Raw genomic sequence first — 17,913 nt, 5'->3', positions numbered from 1 at the left:
AGGACAGAAGTTGTTGAAAGTGGACAAAAGATACAGATTAAAAAACACCAGATGTAAATGGGAGTGTACGTGTCTGCCTTGTCTAGCCTACTTGATCCGATCGAAAAAAAACTCATCTTAATCGGATACACATAAACAGGGCATCAGATTTCCTTAATCATATGTGTTCCGAAGATGAACGAGTCTTACGACAATTTTGGGTGTTTGTTATTTTTTTTCATATATTGCATCTTTGATTATGGGTCACCATTGATTGTGTCTCATTCTATTATTGTCTGGCATCCAAACACTTTTCTATTTTAAATAATTGTAAAATTGTGCATTTGGAGTGATGGGTGCAGGACACTGATAGTCAGGGGCTCTATAGGCTTGGACTTCAATCCATGGTTGCTCCGCTATTCTTGACAGAAAATTTCGAAATGAGAGAGGAAGAAAAAACGAGAGGTAGACATTGAGTAACCATCAGTAACCAATGGCTGCAGCTCCTTTCTTGTGAGCGCGCGCAGCGTCAGACCTGCTGCACTTGTTCGAGTCGACTGATGGCACAGCGCGTCAGGCAACGCCACAAACCTGCTCCTACTGTACATTCAAGATAGGTAAGTTTGATTCCCAGTGTATTTTCGGTCAGTATTATTTAGATATTCAGCTATGTGTATATGTGCACGCGCACACAGTAAAGCCCCATTGCAGAATTTCTGTTTTATTTTAAGTGGGACCTAATAAAGTCGGTCTGTTGTTGAATACTTCTGTAATAAACTGCCTTGTCTTATTGAGAAGACGTTTCCCCAGGTTTACAAGGTTTATAGTCTACATAAGATATGATTAATAGAAAAAATACACATTTTCGTTAAACCAGTTATTATAATGTCGAGTTGTTGTTTTTACTGTCAGTGGTGCCATACGGGACACTGGAACGCGACGCACAGTGTTTTCCCATTTTTTACACAGAACATAGCATGCTGCACTTTAACAAATTATGTACGAGAGATGCTTTGTCGTCGGGCGCTGCCTTCGAAGATATTGTTTATCTTCTAAAGCCAGGTTCCTCGGGGACGCCCCATATTAAAAATCGACATCTCTATAATTTGCATCGCCCATCTCACCGATTTCAGAGCGATTATTGTTGCATAAGCAGCTTTTTACTTACCGTCATATTTCACACGATTATGGGTGGTTTGGAAGAATGGCTGGGAATAAGTCAGTCGGGATGAGAGCGGTATCATAAGCCTCTTTTAGTTTGAATGTGAGTGTCATTCTCTGAAATAACCTTGACTGAACGGTTGTAGCCTAATATTCACGTTTAAGCCAAAGATTTTCATGATTGCTGTTGGGTCACAATAATCAGGATGGGTTTTGGGTTTTTCCTGAGGTCATCTGCGTGCATGATCTACATGGAAACAATCAGGGACAGATTTACCTCTCTGCAGGTTTCTACACAGAGTTCTACACCCAAGTATAAATTATTTATGGCACATAAACAAAGATTACGATGTGCAATGATGTGATTACGACAGCTTTCAAAATGGCAATTAGGATTGATTCTATAAATTTGCTAAAACATTTTGTTAGGGAGCACACACTATTAAAGGTTTTACGCTTACGAACAGCAGTTTTGTGAAATATCTTTTATTTTAATCATGGGCGTGGGCGTTGCCATGCTGAGATCATGTGACCAGATATATCATGCAATTGTTACTTAAATAATAATAATAGTGTGTAGTAATAATGCCTACTTTATATACCTTTTTATTATATTTTTACTTTATATAGCCTACCTTTTTCGTGCTGCAGATTGTTGGGAATGTAGCAATAATGTCTATTATATGGATAAGAATATGAGATTTTCATATATAGTTGACAAAGTTGAAAATAATTTAGAGAAAACAGCTTTGTATGAAACATCAGAAGTAAAGAAAAAACATGCACCCACGCCGATTGATGTCAAGTCTAAAACTGACTTGGGCGCAATTGAAGCAGCATCTGGAAATAGCCTATGTGTATTTTTTAAATTCTTCCTCCATAAAATGCAACATAAATTATGTAAAATGTTATTAAATTTTAAAATGCATGTTGGTTATTTTTCCAACCTCTAAATTATTAATTGTGCATCCCACTCTGTCTGGATTTGCATTTCATTGACTTTACAGCAAAGTCCCACAGGGTTGAAAACCACAGGATGGAGGTCCCCCACAACTGTAATGCTTTATCATCATCATCATTAGTTCTCATAACTGAGGTTAATAAGTCAAATCATCTGAGTAATCTTTCATGAGGCTTGTTATCAGGCCTGCCAATTATTTTTATATTGTATAACCACTTTGTTTCCTAGAATGTCAAAATCATGACATTCTAAAATCAGGTTTGTGATTTGAGAATAAAGACATCATGAGGCATGAGAATAAAATATATAAATAATATAAAATCAAAATGAATTATTTATATACAGGCTGGGTAGTAACTGATTACATGTAATATGGATTGCATAATCAGATTCCAAAAATTAAGTATTTGTAATTAGATTATATTAAGTTCTAAAATACTCGTAATCAGATCACAGTTACTTTTTTATTGATTACATGATTACATCTTATTCTCATTCTCACAATGTCACAAATGATTCATAATTCTTTGATTCTCCCTATACTACTGCTTTTTATCTTTAAAATCAATTCAGGTCAATAATAATAATAATAAAAATGGTTCTCTGATTTTTTTAATGGTCACATGACATGCAGGTAAACAAATAAAGCCATTTTTAAAATCTTTTTAGTAAGGGTTTTATTTTGACTGTTTTTATTTTTAATTTTTTTTATTTAAAAAAATTATGATTTAATTAATAGCTTTTCATTAAACTCACAAATATATAATGTAATATTTAATACTTCATGTTGTTGATAACAAAGAATGGAATATAATTAAAATACTATAATTATATAATATATATATAATAATACAAAATAATATAATTCAAATGTAATCTAAAAATAATCACTGTAATGGGTTGCGGAGAAGCGAGGCAGAGAGAGAATCCAAATACATGCACGACTTTAATAACAAAAGGATAAAATACAGATAATCCAAACCAGAAAGTGATGAAAATACTCCACACGAGAAACCAGGAACATCCAACCCATAACACAAATACGATCCAACAATGATTAGCAAAACACAACTGAAAAGCACAAGCTTAAATACACAGAGAAATCAGTGATAATTAAAGACAGGTGTAACAATGACAGTAACCATAGAAACTAACACGAAAACAAGGAGAAACAGAAACCAAACACAAGAAGGGAGTACAGAAATGATGAGAACAGTGAATATTTATTCCACATAAAAGTCCATACAAAACTTTACACAAAAAAAAAGGCACGGGATTGTGACAGTCAGGTTATATTACCTTAAATGTGTAATGTAATGGATTAAGTTACTAACAAAATTTTTTGTCATGTAATTTTGAATCAGTAATGACTACCATTTGTAAATAATCTAATCTACTGAGCACTGTATATATATATATATATATACAGTATATATATACACACACACACACACACACACACACACACACACACACACACACACACACACACACACACACACACACACACACACACACACACTAATACTGTAGACACGCACATATATGTAAGGGATAATCCATGGCTAGCTGCATTAAATTATTTTAAAAAACAAGATGAAGCCAAAGAACCGCCCGACACGAAGTGCATTCAAATGTAATCCTGTTTATACCATGGTCATTTGGCAACATTGACAACTTAAAGATGTTATTGCTGTTATTGTTATTTACCCAGAAGGGTAAAATGGATGGTTATTTTCGTCAGTTACGGCTCATTCTGCCTTCTTTGATTCAGTCACAAATATAAAGTAGTGCGTACATTTGTTTGAATTAATGAATTACAGCATTTATTTGAATTAATTATTGCGAGAGAGAGAGAGAGAGAGAGAGAGAGAGAGAGATTGGTACCTGCGTCTGTTTAGCGTCTCTCTATATATATTAACAACAAAGCTGTGAGTTTAATTACCTAAAAATAGCGATGTAACCCCCTTGTTGCTAAGAAATATAATGTAGTGCTTCAGTAGAGAAGCTATTATACCGGTATTACTAAAAGTCGTGGGCAAGCATTGATAAGTTTCTGTGCTCCTGAATGTTTCTTTGTTCACGGCGCAAACTTCTCTCTCTATGTGCGAGTGATGTATGTGTGCGCGCGCTTCAATAGCCTGGTTCCCTTTCGAGAGGTCTCTCATATTGTGCAAGTTAGCTTATGCTATGGGAAAACTCCTTTTCTTGAGAATATTGAAGCCAATTTTTTAAAACTCAGTGCAGCTGCACAGCAGACATATAGCTGACCTCCGGTTGAGAAGCCTTCACCGCCGCCTTCGAAAAGCCTTCAGCGGAACAAGCCACCTGCTAAGCAGTTCTGAGGACGCCGGCTGCCTGGTTTTCACTGGACGCAGCCTTCAGCCCACTGTTCTGCTGTGCCATCCGGTGCGCATATCCTTTTAAAGCAATCTTAGTGTGTTCGACGCTGTGACTCACTATCTAAAAGAGCAATTTTATAGCCGTTGTTTTAAATGCCTCGAGACACCTGCGCCTCGTGCAGAGGCCCTCTCTTCGGCGTGGATCGTCACATCATTGTCTAGGCCGTGACCAGGCTGAAGCTGCACTCTCTAAGGTCGGCTGCCCGTAGTGCGATGAGATGACGCTCGCCACCCTGCGGGCTCGACTGGCCATCTTTGCCGACGACGACATTTTCTGAAGTATGCACCCATGCACATACATGTAAGCACTGTTCCCACAGTATCACAAACACAAAACTACTGGGCGTCCGGGTCCCTATCACAAAGCGGCCCATCCCCAGACTTCATTCAACCCCTAGCTATGTGGGCCAAGGTCTGTGAAGTCATCCCCGGAATATCAGAATGGATGTTGAACATAATAAAACAAGGCTACTCGCTACTGCGCTACAAGCGCTACCTGCGCTTTCTAGCTGTGGTCGAGACATCGGTGAGAAGTGACGTAGCTCATGTCCTTCGCACCGAAGTGTCAAAATTGTTGGTGACAGGGGCTGTAGAGTCAGGCTTTTACAGTCGCCATTTCCTTGTTCCAAAGAAAGATGGCGGCCTCAGGCCCATTTTAAATCTCAGACACTTGAACAAAGCTGTTATGAATGCTGGCTTGTTATGCCCGTTCGGAATGCTAACAACCAAACAAATCCTTGCTCAGATTCGCCCAGGGGATTGATTTTTCTCAGTGGATCTGAAAGATGGTTATTTTCACATTCAGATAACACCCCATCACAGGCCATTCTTGAGATTCGCCTTCGATGGGCAGGCTTATCAGTACACAGTCCTACCATTCGGTCTATCCCTAGCACCCCATGTGTTTACGAAGTAAACACCCTCAACCCTCACCCCCCTGAGACAACGGGGAGTGCGAGTGTTGAACTACCTTGACGATTGGTTGTTTATAGCCCAATCGGAGGCGCAGTTAATAACTCACCGATGCTGGCTCCTCAGCCATCTAGAATACTTAGGTCTTATTGGTTTGCGCATCTTAGCCGACTCGCCATAGGTTTGTGCAGTTGCTGCAGCACAGCAAATGAGCGCGCTAGACGCTCAGCTATATGTCTGCTGTGCAGTTTTAAAAATTTGGCTTCAATATTCACTAGAAAAGGAGTTTTCCCATAGCGTAAGCTAACAATACTCCTTCCCTACTCTCAGGGAACCACGGTTACGTTAGTAACCGAGACGTTTTTTTGTGATATTTTCTAAATGTAAACCTAACGATGTTTTGCGACTAAAACAATTTTTTTTCATCTCGCCATAAGTCATTCCAAAAAACATGGCAACGGATGTTGGTAGGTTTACGTATACCTTTTTTTTTAATCCAAGGAGACATAGGTGTGTTATCCAAGCATTAATGGCAAGGAAAGCTCCTTATAGTTGGGAGCGACACATATGAGGCGTTTCTGGGTGTTTCTCCCTCCTTATCTGCTTCTAGGTCTTGATAAATTGCGGCATTTCTTTGTTGATTAATTTTTTTTTTTGTGTGTGATATATGGGAGTTTTCCCCCCATGTTTTCATTGGTCGTATTTTCAAGTCGCAGTTTCAATTTGCGCAATTTGAAAGGTAATGGAAATGCAGCTAATGACAGCAGCACATTAATATAGAACGGTGATTCAACTGACTTGACTGCCATATGTGCATTAAACAGTTTTTCTGCACACCTTCCAGCCAATCAGAATCGAGTATTTAGACAGACCATGGTATAAATACACACACACACACACACACACACACACACACACACACACACACACACACACACACACACACACACACACACACACACACACACACACACACACACACACACACACACACACATCTATAGGCCAGTATAGGACATTATACTGTAGGACAAACTGATCATTGATTCACATGCGTCTTCTGTTCCTCTACAGGGTTCGTTCTCTGTGAGTCAATGTCTGTTATTTGGAGATGAAATCACATTGATGCCAATAATCATCCCTGGATTTCCCTGGCCTTATGTCGACATGGCAACAGGAAGGAAAAGTCAGTGTCTTTTCTGTGTTCCTAATGTATGTGTGTGTGTGTGCGTGTGTGTGTGTTTGTGTGTAAATAATGGACATGCATGGACATTATGACTTCACCTAAATGTGCTTAAAATATTTTTAGATTCTACTTTCTCATCGTCTCTAACACGTTTAGAGTGTGTTTGTTCTAACAGCTCCCCCATACCGGGTGCAGCCTGTATTAATCATCTCAGCATGTATCTTCTGGTCCAGTGTCAATCTCCATGATCTCAACTCAACCCTTGTTTTCTCTTGACCAGGCTCCACTTCAAAAGGTGGAGTACATTTCCCTGATGATGACAAAGACTCTTCCATTAACAATAGCTGTGATGAAAAGCTTCAGGATAAACTCATTGTTGCTCTACCGGAGCCTGATGGTGCATATCTCGTTAAGGTGAAAGAAAGCATTTTCTCCAGTTTTGAGTTATAAAAACCTTAAAAAATTGCATGCTGTAATCAATGACTGCTTAACTCTTTATTCAGGTGGGATTTTTAAGGAGCCATCACAAATATGAAATCATCTTTTCTTTGCCCCAAGTCCCAACACTGGGCAAAGATGTCACCCTTTCCCCCGCGCTTCGTGCTACGGCAAAACCACGACTACGTGCAACACACATCACTCCACGCCCTGAGGGTATGTGTTTTGTGGTGGTTTTAAACCACCTTTTACTACTCTAAATCACTTATCAAAGGCTGCTCACTACTCTTATGTGTTCATATATTCACATTAACCCTAGAGGTGTTGGGCAGCTACTTACAGTACCCTTATTACAGACAGAGTCCCACTGGGGCAACCTGGGTTAAGTGCCTTGCTCAGGGGCACAATATTAATGAACAATACTTGTGATTTAGAAACGGCCTCAGTCTTGCTTGGGATTAAACAAGCAACCTTTGTTTAAATTCTTAACCATTCACAATGAAATCAAAATTAAATTCATATTTATTTATGGCAGCGAAATTCAAAAAGCAGACCATAATTGTGATATTTTACCATTTCCACAGATTAAAATGAGGAGCGTCAAAACAATGGAGCAATTCACACCACAAACGCTTAGGGTCTTTTACGGTAATGATTGTTCGGCACTTATAGGATAGGATGTAAAAAAATTACATCCTATTATATTTGTATCTAGAGCCAAACGCGCTTCATTCAAGCCCTTTCCGCTTCGTGCACGTTTCTTGTCTTTCTCGCTAAAGATGTAAAGCACCACATTAACACCGTTTCCTAACTACACACGACGCACAATAAAAGGTATCTTTTCCATGTTAATCAGAGTTTTTGTCCTAACCAGACGCGATGGCAATACGCGACGATTCTATTTTAGAGACAATTTCTATTTTTCGTCGCGTCTAGTGTGGACAGACAAATTATATGTCGCTGGAATCTTATTGCATCGCGTCTGGTTAGGACACGGTGTAAGAGCTGGAGAAGACATGGTTATTTTAACAACAGTAGAGAAACACGGTAAGCAGCAAAATAGCAGATAACTTTTGCTAAAACGCTGCAGAAAATGAGAATGCAGCTATTTTTTATCTGACAGATCCGATTGTTTAACTAAACCAGGTTAGTGACAAGTTTCCTTTAGACGTTTCGTTTTTTTTCCATATATTTATCATTATTAATCACCATATTAAGAGCATTTCATAATAAACAACGTTGTAATTTGGAAAATTATTTTGAGTTGGCAAGGGACGACAAAAAAATATCTCTGGTTACGTATGTAACCTTAGTTCCCTGAGAGGGAACGAAACGCTGCATAGTTACGCTGTGGGAACACCCCTGTGTGATTGCGTCGTGAAGCACGTGTATAAACAGTCCAATGGAAGAGCAAAACGTCATAGGCGGGTGACATCATAGACCAGGAAACTATAAAGCACCCCTGAAAACAGACCGAGTCGATCAGGGCATGCAGGAAGTATGGCAGGTGAACGCAGCGTATCATTCCCTCTCAGCGAACTAAGGTTACGTAACCAGAGAGGTCCCCTTAAAGGGATCTCCTGCTGCGTAGTTAAGCCGTGGGAACCCCATACCCACTACGCCATAATGACAAGTGCCCATTCTGTGTTAAGTCCTTTGCGTACACTAAGAACCAAGCAACCTAGCCCCAGGAGTGGAGAGGTCTAAGTCATAGAATTTGACGAATGTATGCGGCGAAGACCAGCCTGCCGCATCACAAAAGTCGTGAAGGGAAACTCCCGAAATTAAAGCCGTAGAGGTAGCCATACTCCTCGTAGAATGGGCCCGGACAGCCAAAGGTGAAGGCTGTCCGACCGCTTCATAAGCAAGTGAGATACCCTCAACTACCCACTTGCTCATAATCTGTTTCGATGCAGGGCAACCTTTCATAGTTGAACCGAAGCAGACAAATAACTGCTCTGATCAATGCCACAAGGCAGCTCTGTGAACGTAGGCATCCAAAGTCCTAACGGGACATAACAGATAGAGACTTTCCTGATCTGGGGTATTAAAAGGTGGAGGGCAAAAAGCCTGCAGCACAATTGGGCCTGCAACATTAGTAGGGACCTTAGGAATGTAACCCGACCTAGGGTGTAGAAATGCTTTCACCATACCTGGTGCAAATTCCAGACATGAGGAAGCCACCGACAGGGCTGGCAAATCTCCAATTCTCTTGATAGAAGAAATAGCAAGTAGAAATAAAGTTTTTAGTGTAAGGAACCTCTCTGAAACCTCTTCAATAGGCTCGAAGGGAGCCAAGGCCAGACCCTCAAGTACAATGGCCAAATCCCAAGCCGGTGCTCTAGAGTGCAGTGCAGGCCTCAGCCTCAATGTGCCACGGAGAAAACAAATCATAAGAGGATCTCTCCCAAGAGAAGTAGCCCCCAGAGGGGTGCGATAAGCAGATATAGCCACTACATACACCTTTAAGGTGGAAGGAGATAATCCAGCAGAGAAACGGTCTTGTAGGAAATCGAGCACTGTACCAACCGGGCAGTTAACAGGATTTAAAAAACGTTCTCCACACCATGCAGAGAACAATTTCCATCTCAATGCATATAGTTATCTCATGGAGGGAGCTCTGGATTGAAGGATGGTCTCAATGACCTCAGTCGAGAGACCGGATTCTATGAGCTGGGCCCCCTCAGAGGCCAAGCCCACAGCTTCCACAACTCTGAGTGAGGGTGAAATATTGTGCCCCCTGCTTGGGACAGCAAGTCCCTCCTGACAGGAATCTCCATAGGAGAGCCGTTCAGAAGGGACACTAGGTCAGAGAACCACACGGGCCGGCCAGTGCGGGGCAAGTAATAATAGATGAGCCCCTTCCTGGCGAACCCCTCCAGAACTCCCGGGAGCATTGATACCGGGGGAAAAGCGTATAGGTGTAGCCTCGGCCACACCTGCACCATTGTGTCCAGTCCGAGAGGAGCTGGATATGTGAGGGAGAACCATAGCAGACAACGGGTTGTATCGGATGATGCGAAAAGATCGACCTGAGCTTGACCATAATTCTCCCATAGGAGCTCCACCACCTCGGGGTGAAGTCTCTACTCCCCGGCCTCAGCCCCTGCCTTGACAGGATATCTGCTCCCACATTCAGAAACCCTGGAATATATACTGCCCTGAGTGACAGTAATTTCCCATGGGCCCATAGGAGGATCTGATGAGCCAGTTTGCATAATAATTGAGACCTCAGACCCCCCTGATGGTTGATGTAAGAGACCACCGATTTGTTGTCCGTGCGGACAAGCACATGGTGGCCTCTCAGGTCTGGCAGGAAGTATTTGAGAGCCCGAAATACCGCCATCATTTCTAGCCGATTTATATGCCAAAAAAGCTGATGATCCTGCCAGAGACCTGTCGCCGAGTGGCCACTCATGACTGCCCCCCGGCCTGTGAGGGAAGTATCTGTCGATAGCGTTACGCGTCGACAAGAAGCCCCCAACACTGGGCCTTGGGCGAGGAACCAACGTTTCTTCCACATGACCAAGGCACGTAGGCATCGTTATTGGTATGCTTCACCCTGAAAGCAAACCTCAGGAACTTCCTGTGATGAGAATGTATAGATACATGGAAGTAAGCGTCCTTCAGGTCTATTGTGACAAGCCAGTCCTCGGACTGAATCTGTGATACAATCTGTTTGAGTGAAAGCATCTTGAACTTGAGTTTCTGAACTCTGATGTTTAAATGACGCAGACCTAGAATAGGACGCAACCCCCCCATCCTTTTTCGGAACGATGAAGTAAGGACTGTAAAACTCCGACTCTCTGCTGGGAGGAGAAACCCTTTCTGAGAATCATCGGCTGGCCAATCAATATTTAATTTTGCTACAGCAGGAGATAAAACCTCCATAAGCTCCTCATCACGAGAGGTATGAGCTGGCGAAGACTCATAATCCCCTGAAACAATACTAGCAACATCCAATCCTCAGAACTGGATAGCTGCAGCATTGGTGCTTCAACCCAAGGAGGAGAAACCGCAGTGCGTGCTCCTTCTTGGGCAGAGGCACTGGATCCAGCAGGTAAGGGCTGAGATAGGATGGGGCCCATCTCAAACCCCGCTGTTAGATCCATCTGTGAACCCCAAGATGTGCGCCGCCACACCTCGGGGAGCACGAACCGAACCGTCCTCCTCAAAGAACACCCGGCGAGAGCGGAGCGTCCTCACGGACAGCTTCTCGCAATGCTCACAGTCAGCTCCCTCGAGAACTGACTGGGCATGCTCCACTCCCAAAAAAGCAACACAAAGCTCATGTGTGTCCCCACCCGTGATGAAACGAGGGCAGGGAACAACACAACGCTGATTATACACGTGCTTCACGACGCAATCACACAGGGGTGTTCCCATGGCGTAACTACGCAGCGGAAGTTCCCTTGATAGGGAACTTTAAAATGACTAGTTAACTTTGTTTTGTGCTTATGAGGATGGTTTTAAGAGGTAAACCCTGCACCCCGTATGTTTTCTCAGTCCCAAGGCCTTCTATGTGCCATACATGCATGTGTCTAAATATATAATATTTTGAGTTCCCCTCGAAAACGAGATGTCACATCTCAAGGGGTTTTCCTCTTAACAATATATAATACTGTGCAAAAGTCTTAGGCATGTTAGTATTTTCACACACAATAAACTAACACACAAATGGTTTTAAGTCAGTTATTTATATATTTTGCTGTAGTGTTTGTATGAGCCTGACGACAGCCGGTATGATCAGTAACATCAACGAGTCTGTCTGGGATTACATAAAGATACAGAAGAAACTGAGACAGACTAAATCCAGAAGAACTGTGACAACGTCTCCAAGACTTGAAGAAACCTGCCTGCAAAGCTACCTTAAAAACTTTGCACAAGTGTACCTGGAAAAAAAGCTGTTTTAAAAAAGAAAAGGGTCACACCAAATATTGATTTGATTTAGTTAATAGAAGTTAATTGATAATTCAAATCTATGTATGACATTATTTTTGAAAGCATCCTCACTTTACAGCATTTTTACACAATGCCAAAAACTTTTCAGAGTACTGTAGATTTGCAGGAAGGTTTCTTCAAGCATCTTGGAGACGTTGCTACAGTTATTCTGGATTTAGTCTGTCTCTGTTTTTTTTTTCAGTTTCTTCATGTACTTTCAGACTCCTTGTGCATTCAAAAATCTCATTGGATTATTACAATTAATGGCAAAATAAATGTTTGTAAATGTAAACTGATATGTCTTTCTGACATAGTACCGCAAAAGATATGAATAACTGGCTTAAAACTATTTTTTTGATGAAAAAAAGGCCTGAGCCTTTTGCACAGTACTATATTTCTATAGTGTGCAAAAGGCTTGATTATTCCAAACTTTTGACCAGTAGTGTAAGCAGCACTATCAGAGCAGTTAATGTGGATAAAAGATTGTTTGTATCCCTGACATGTAAAAAACATCAAGCCAAATGCTATACGTCATGTTACGATCAATAGCCAGACTCCTATTTCAATCCGTCATCATACTCTCCATTAGCTGAAACACACTTAGAGCGTTTATAGTGGTTTCATTTTTCCCACAGTTGAATCTCTAGGGAAATCTTGGAAGGTGTGCCATATCCGAGAATACAATTTACATTCTAAAAGAAGATGCAAGTACTCTTCACTCAGTTAGATGATTATTTCTCTATAATGATTTCGATCCTCAAACTTATGCTGGTCACTGATACTTTTACTTTCACCTATCTTTTCTATTGTTCCTGTTATTTTGTGATGTTTTTGTACCCCTCTCTATCTGTATCCATCTCACCCATTGGCTTCCGTCTTTTTCTGCTCTTTTAAGGGGGAGTGCGGGTGGTTTGTGAGTACAGCGCTCAGCAGGAGGGAGTGGTGCAGGAGGAACTCACCCTGGTCAACAGGAGCAGAAGGGACAGCAGCATTCGAGTTAGATTACAGGCCAGAGTTATGGGTGAGATACACTCTACACACACCAACTGCTGACAGATCTCTAATTGTTCATAACAGAGCGTTCATGAGGTGAAGTCAAGTGTGTCGTTTTTGGACCAGTAGCTGTCTCTGAATATTAAGTTGGGATAGGAGAAATTGTAAAAAAAAAATAAAGAAGAAGAAATGAAATAACAATAATGCTGGTAACACTTTAAAATAAGGTTTCATTTGTAACCATTAGTTAATGCATTAAAGTTTCCCTATTATGCTATTTTAAATTTCCTACAGTTGGTTTACATGCATCCAAGGTTAATAAAAACACTCTTTAATTTTCTGATAATATACATTGCAGCATCACCCTATTCTCACATTGTCTGATATTGTTCGATCAAGAATCTGGTCTCTCAAAACCCCTCCTTTCCAAGAGTCTACTCTGCTCTGATTGGTCAGACGGCCCAGTCTGTTGTGATTGGTCTACTGCTTACAGTGCATGTCGGAAACGAAACATCCATTACCATATCTGAATTTCAGCTCTGGATGCTTCTTCAGCGCTTGATACACACACAGTGAGACGAACAGTACAGATGGCATCAGTTTCAATTCGAGCCCGATTCCTCATCCTTTGGAAGTGCATTCAAAGTGGATTTCCCGGCATGTCGACAATACGAACCAAACTCTACCAGGCCTCGGCTTCAACTACAGTGTTTGAGGGCAGGTCAAAGGAGATGTTGTTCGCAGGCAGCCAATGAAGACCATTAGCAGGCATTATGCAAATTTGTTACAAACCTTTATAGGTTGCAGGAAGCAAGACTGGAATTACTGATGAATCCCTTCAGGCCATTTGTTGTGATCTTTGAAACTCTGTAGATCTTTTACATTTACAAACAGCTAAATTACACTACATAAAAGATAATATCCGAAAAAGCAGTTTAATTAATATGACCTAACAATGAGCAATATTAATAAATGTATTTAAATAAAAGTAGAATTCCTTGTTATTTTACTTAAACTATTATAGTTAGCTTATGCTAACAAATGTTACCTTATTATAAAGTGTTACCAAAATATTATTCACATCACTTTCTAAACTTTCTAGTCTGCTTGGGAAACAATACCAGAATTGGTAATATTACTATTTTGTAGAATGGATTCTGAATTTTATTTTTATTTAAAAAGTCCAAATGGCTCAATTTGATTATTAAGAAACATTTGAGAATTAATTTGTAAATGGAAAAATGTCACTCCACTAAAATAATTAACCACCTATTGTCTTTCACAGAGCGCCACCACGGAACACCAATGTTACTTGATGGAGTGCGGTGTGTTGGTGAAGAAAAACACACAAAGTAATAACACAAAGAAGATGTGACTAAACCAGTTTTCTTTGTGTACATGATAAGAATAAACCGAAATGAATGCACATGTGAATGTGCCTCAGAATGTGAACAAACCATCTCACCCCATGCTGTAGGATCAGTTTCAACTAATGCAAAAATAGAGCCTCTGTTCTTGAGGCTACTTTTCACGTCTGCTAATGGAATCACATATTTAACTTTAGTTGAATTGTTTAACTAACAGAATTGTAAAGGTCATGGGTTATTATTACAAAAGAATTTATTTAATTGTATTAAATAAAAAGCTATTTAAAGAGAAAAGCAATACCAATGGATCTGGCCAATGATAAAATAAGTCAGAAGTTCAACTTAGTTCAGCTTTTCTCTGCTGTTTGGTATGAGTAGATATTTATTAACATTCACTCTAGAATTTTACATTAGCCACAAACTGAAACATTTTTTTTATTTGGTTCAGTTTGATAATGTATTGAATTTAAAGTGTGTTCCAAGAACACTCAACTTAGTCTATTTTTTTGGCCAAGTGCTAACTGAACCACATCATAGGGTTGTCTGAAGAAAATAATATATGTATAATCATGTGCATATACACTGTATATACATGATTATATATATATGTTTATTTTTATTCTAGAAAAAAGTTATTGTGTGGATATTCTTGTTATAGGAAATATTCTAGACCAAGACACCGGAATCCCTGTCAACTACGTCTATGGCTATGCCAACAACTAACCCAACTCAGTTCAAGAACGAGAGTTCAAGAGATTTCCACGACGCATGCGCGAGAACTGAACAAGAAGTATTAGAAGAAGAACGTTCTCTTCTCAGTTCTCGCGCATGTGTCGTGGAAATCTCTTGAACTCTCGTCTCAGGCCCACAAGGAATGAAAAGGAATAGTCGAATAAAGTCGTTATTATGTTTTTTTTTTTCGGGAAAAAAGTATTCTCGTCGCTTGATAAACTTATAGTTGAGCCACTGTAGGCACATGGAATATTTAAACATTTTCTTTAATGACTTTCTGGGCCGTCAAGTTTCATTCCCTCTGGCAGCCTATGTAGCAGTGATCCACCTCTCAGATTTAATCAAAAATATCTTCATTTGTGTTCCGAAGATGAACGAAGGTCTTACGGGGTTGGTACAGCATGGGGGTGAGTAATTAATGACTTAATTTTCATTTTTGGGTGAACTAACCCTTTAAGCAGCTGAATTTTGTTTTGAGGTCTTCAAATTGTAAATGTACAGTTGTTAGGAGCTATCTTGGTGACTAAGGTTAAGTCTAGTTTAACAGTCATGTATTCTCAGCTTCCTCTTGCACTATTTGCCAGTAAATTTATTTGAGCACTGTAAATAGAACATATAGAAAATATTTTTAAAGTCCTGCGTCACAACAACATTCCCATTCTGTAAATAATGTGTTTCACCTCAGAGAGCTTCAGGGCAGCGTGTTAGAAAACTCGAAAGGATGTTTTTACAAAATATATCTGCTTGAATCTTACTTTGACTTATGAATTTGAATGCTCATAAATAAGTATTACATCCTTACTAAATCTCTACTTTTTAATTACTATAGATGTTTAATATGATTAACTTTAAATGTATTCTCTATTTCAATATATTGGGAATACAGTGACCTACAAAGCATACTGTAGATATAAAAATGTCTTTGCAATCAATAAAAAATATCAGACCAAGTGGCATCAGCAAAAAAATAATGTTGGACCTTTTCTCAGGCTTAATGAAATAGCTATATATTATAATGTAAAAACAAAATGGCTATTTCTAGTGCTGTCAAATCGATTAATCGTGATCGATTTGACAGCACTAGAAATAGCCATTTTGTTTTTACGTTTATCCAGTGTAACATTTGACAACCAAATGGTAATTTTTAAAAGTATATCATTTGATTTAGCATTTCAAGCTTAACAAACCTTTGTGTGCTTCTACTATCATTCTTTCAAACTAATGTCAAGTGTGATCACGTGGGCCACTGTATGTAAAGTACTGTATACTTCCTTTTTGTGCATAATATTTAATTGAAGAAGGTGTTTATCATCACAGGCTCACCCTAACAGGCTATAATAATATATAAACGAATCTATTGTTTGCAACAAGTGTTTTCTAATCAGCGTTTCTTTCTATTTAAGAGTTCCTTAAACCTGTTCCGTGTTCATCACTTATATCAACCATTTTTGTTTGTCTCCCTTGAAGCACACACACCAACACCACACACACATGTTGGGTTTTCATGTTTTATAGGGACTGTACATAGTCATAATTGTGTTTCTGTACAAACTGGATTTTCTATTCCCTAACCCTACCTCTGAACCTCACAGAAAAGTTTCTGCCTTTTTGCATAAAAAAAGAACAACATAATTTAGTTTGTTTATTAATACATTTCCCCAATGGGGAAGTGGAACGAACACACACACACACGCACGCACGCACGCACGCACGCACGCACGCACGCACGCACGCACGCACGCACGCACACACACACACACACACACACACACACACACACACACACACACACACACACACACACACACACACACACACACACACACACACACACACACACACACCTTGTTTTTATAGTATAAAGCTAGCTATACATTTATGAACACAGTTGTAAACATTGTTACAATTAAAAGCGAAATGTATAAATGAGGAAATCATACTTCAAAATGTGGTTAAGCAGGTACACGCACACAAAGAAAATGAAAAGGAATTAAAATGAAAATTAAAGTTTTGTTATTTTAAAAGTGCACATATCTTGTATTTGCATATGTATTTAATGCATTTGTCAGTGGTATAAATAAAGATCATTAGTAACAGTACAAGAAAATATTTCCAAATTTTCCAAATAAATTGCATTCAGCTAAACTACATTACCTTGTTTCAATTTTGGTTTCTATAAACCCTACAGACAAACCAATCAGACCAGTTTTCATTTAAACTTGATCTGTCAATGTAATTTTTTATCTTTTGGCAAGTATTCCGATTTGTTTAAGACTTGAGCATTACAAATGAAGAGAAAAAATTGACTGCAGTGGTTCAGTTGCATAATGTCATACAAGAGGGTATGAATCTCAGAAAAAATCATTACATAAAAGTCCATGAACATCGTAGTCACACAATTAATGGTTTTAGGTTTGAGATATTGACTCCAGCGTTGAACGTCATGGAATGACATGGAAATGTCATGTTGGTGTTAACCTCATATCTTTTATTTATTGAATCTTAGACAGTTCTCTCAAGAATAAAGGAGGCCCATGCCATAGACATTCAGGCTTCAGGCATGTTCAGGCATGATAATCTGTTATACAGGTACATTAGTATTAAAAATACAGCAAAGGCTCACAAATGCAGAAAAAACACAATCCACACTGGTGGGGCTAAAGCTATTTTAGTGCTATTGTTGAACACAAGCCTGAAAAAAAAAGTTTTTTTTAAAAAGTCGTCTCTTCTGCTCAACAAGGCTGCATTTATTCAATCCAAAATACAGCAAAATTGTGAAATATTTTTACAATTTAAAATAATTGTTTTCTTTTTTTAATATATTTTAAAATGCAATTTATT

At 39.4% G+C, this 17,913-nt stretch overlaps 1 protein-coding gene across 2 annotated transcripts; it reads left to right on the top strand.

Moving 5' to 3' along the window:
* The first annotated feature begins 487 nt into the window (after window positions 1-487).
* adisspa (adipose secreted signaling protein a) lies at window positions 488-17,096 on the top strand. Of its 2 annotated transcripts, XR_013207806.1 has the most exons (7): window positions 498-596; window positions 6,490-6,601; window positions 6,882-7,015; window positions 7,105-7,255; window positions 12,876-13,001; window positions 14,259-16,074; window positions 16,163-16,439. XR_013207806.1 is itself a non-coding variant. In XM_077246401.1 (6 exons), the coding sequence occupies exons 2-6, from the start codon at window positions 6,541-6,543 to the stop codon at window positions 14,327-14,329; spliced, it is 543 nt and encodes a 180-aa protein (XP_077102516.1). In that variant the 5' UTR covers window positions 488-596; window positions 6,490-6,540; the 3' UTR covers window positions 14,330-17,096. The 2 variants fall into 2 exon arrangements, 1 of the variants encoding a protein (XP_077102516.1); XM_077246401.1 differs by having other exon boundaries at window positions 488-596; window positions 14,259-17,096.
* The last annotated feature ends 817 nt before the right edge of the window (window positions 17,097-17,913 follow it).

This window comes from Siphateles boraxobius, unplaced genomic scaffold (genome assembly GCF_051911475.1).
Source record: "Siphateles boraxobius isolate OS27281-9 unplaced genomic scaffold, OSU_SipBor_1 29, whole genome shotgun sequence".
NCBI lineage: Eukaryota > Metazoa > Chordata > Actinopteri > Cypriniformes > Leuciscidae > Siphateles > Siphateles boraxobius.
This window is presented reverse-complemented; position numbering and strand designations above follow the sequence as displayed.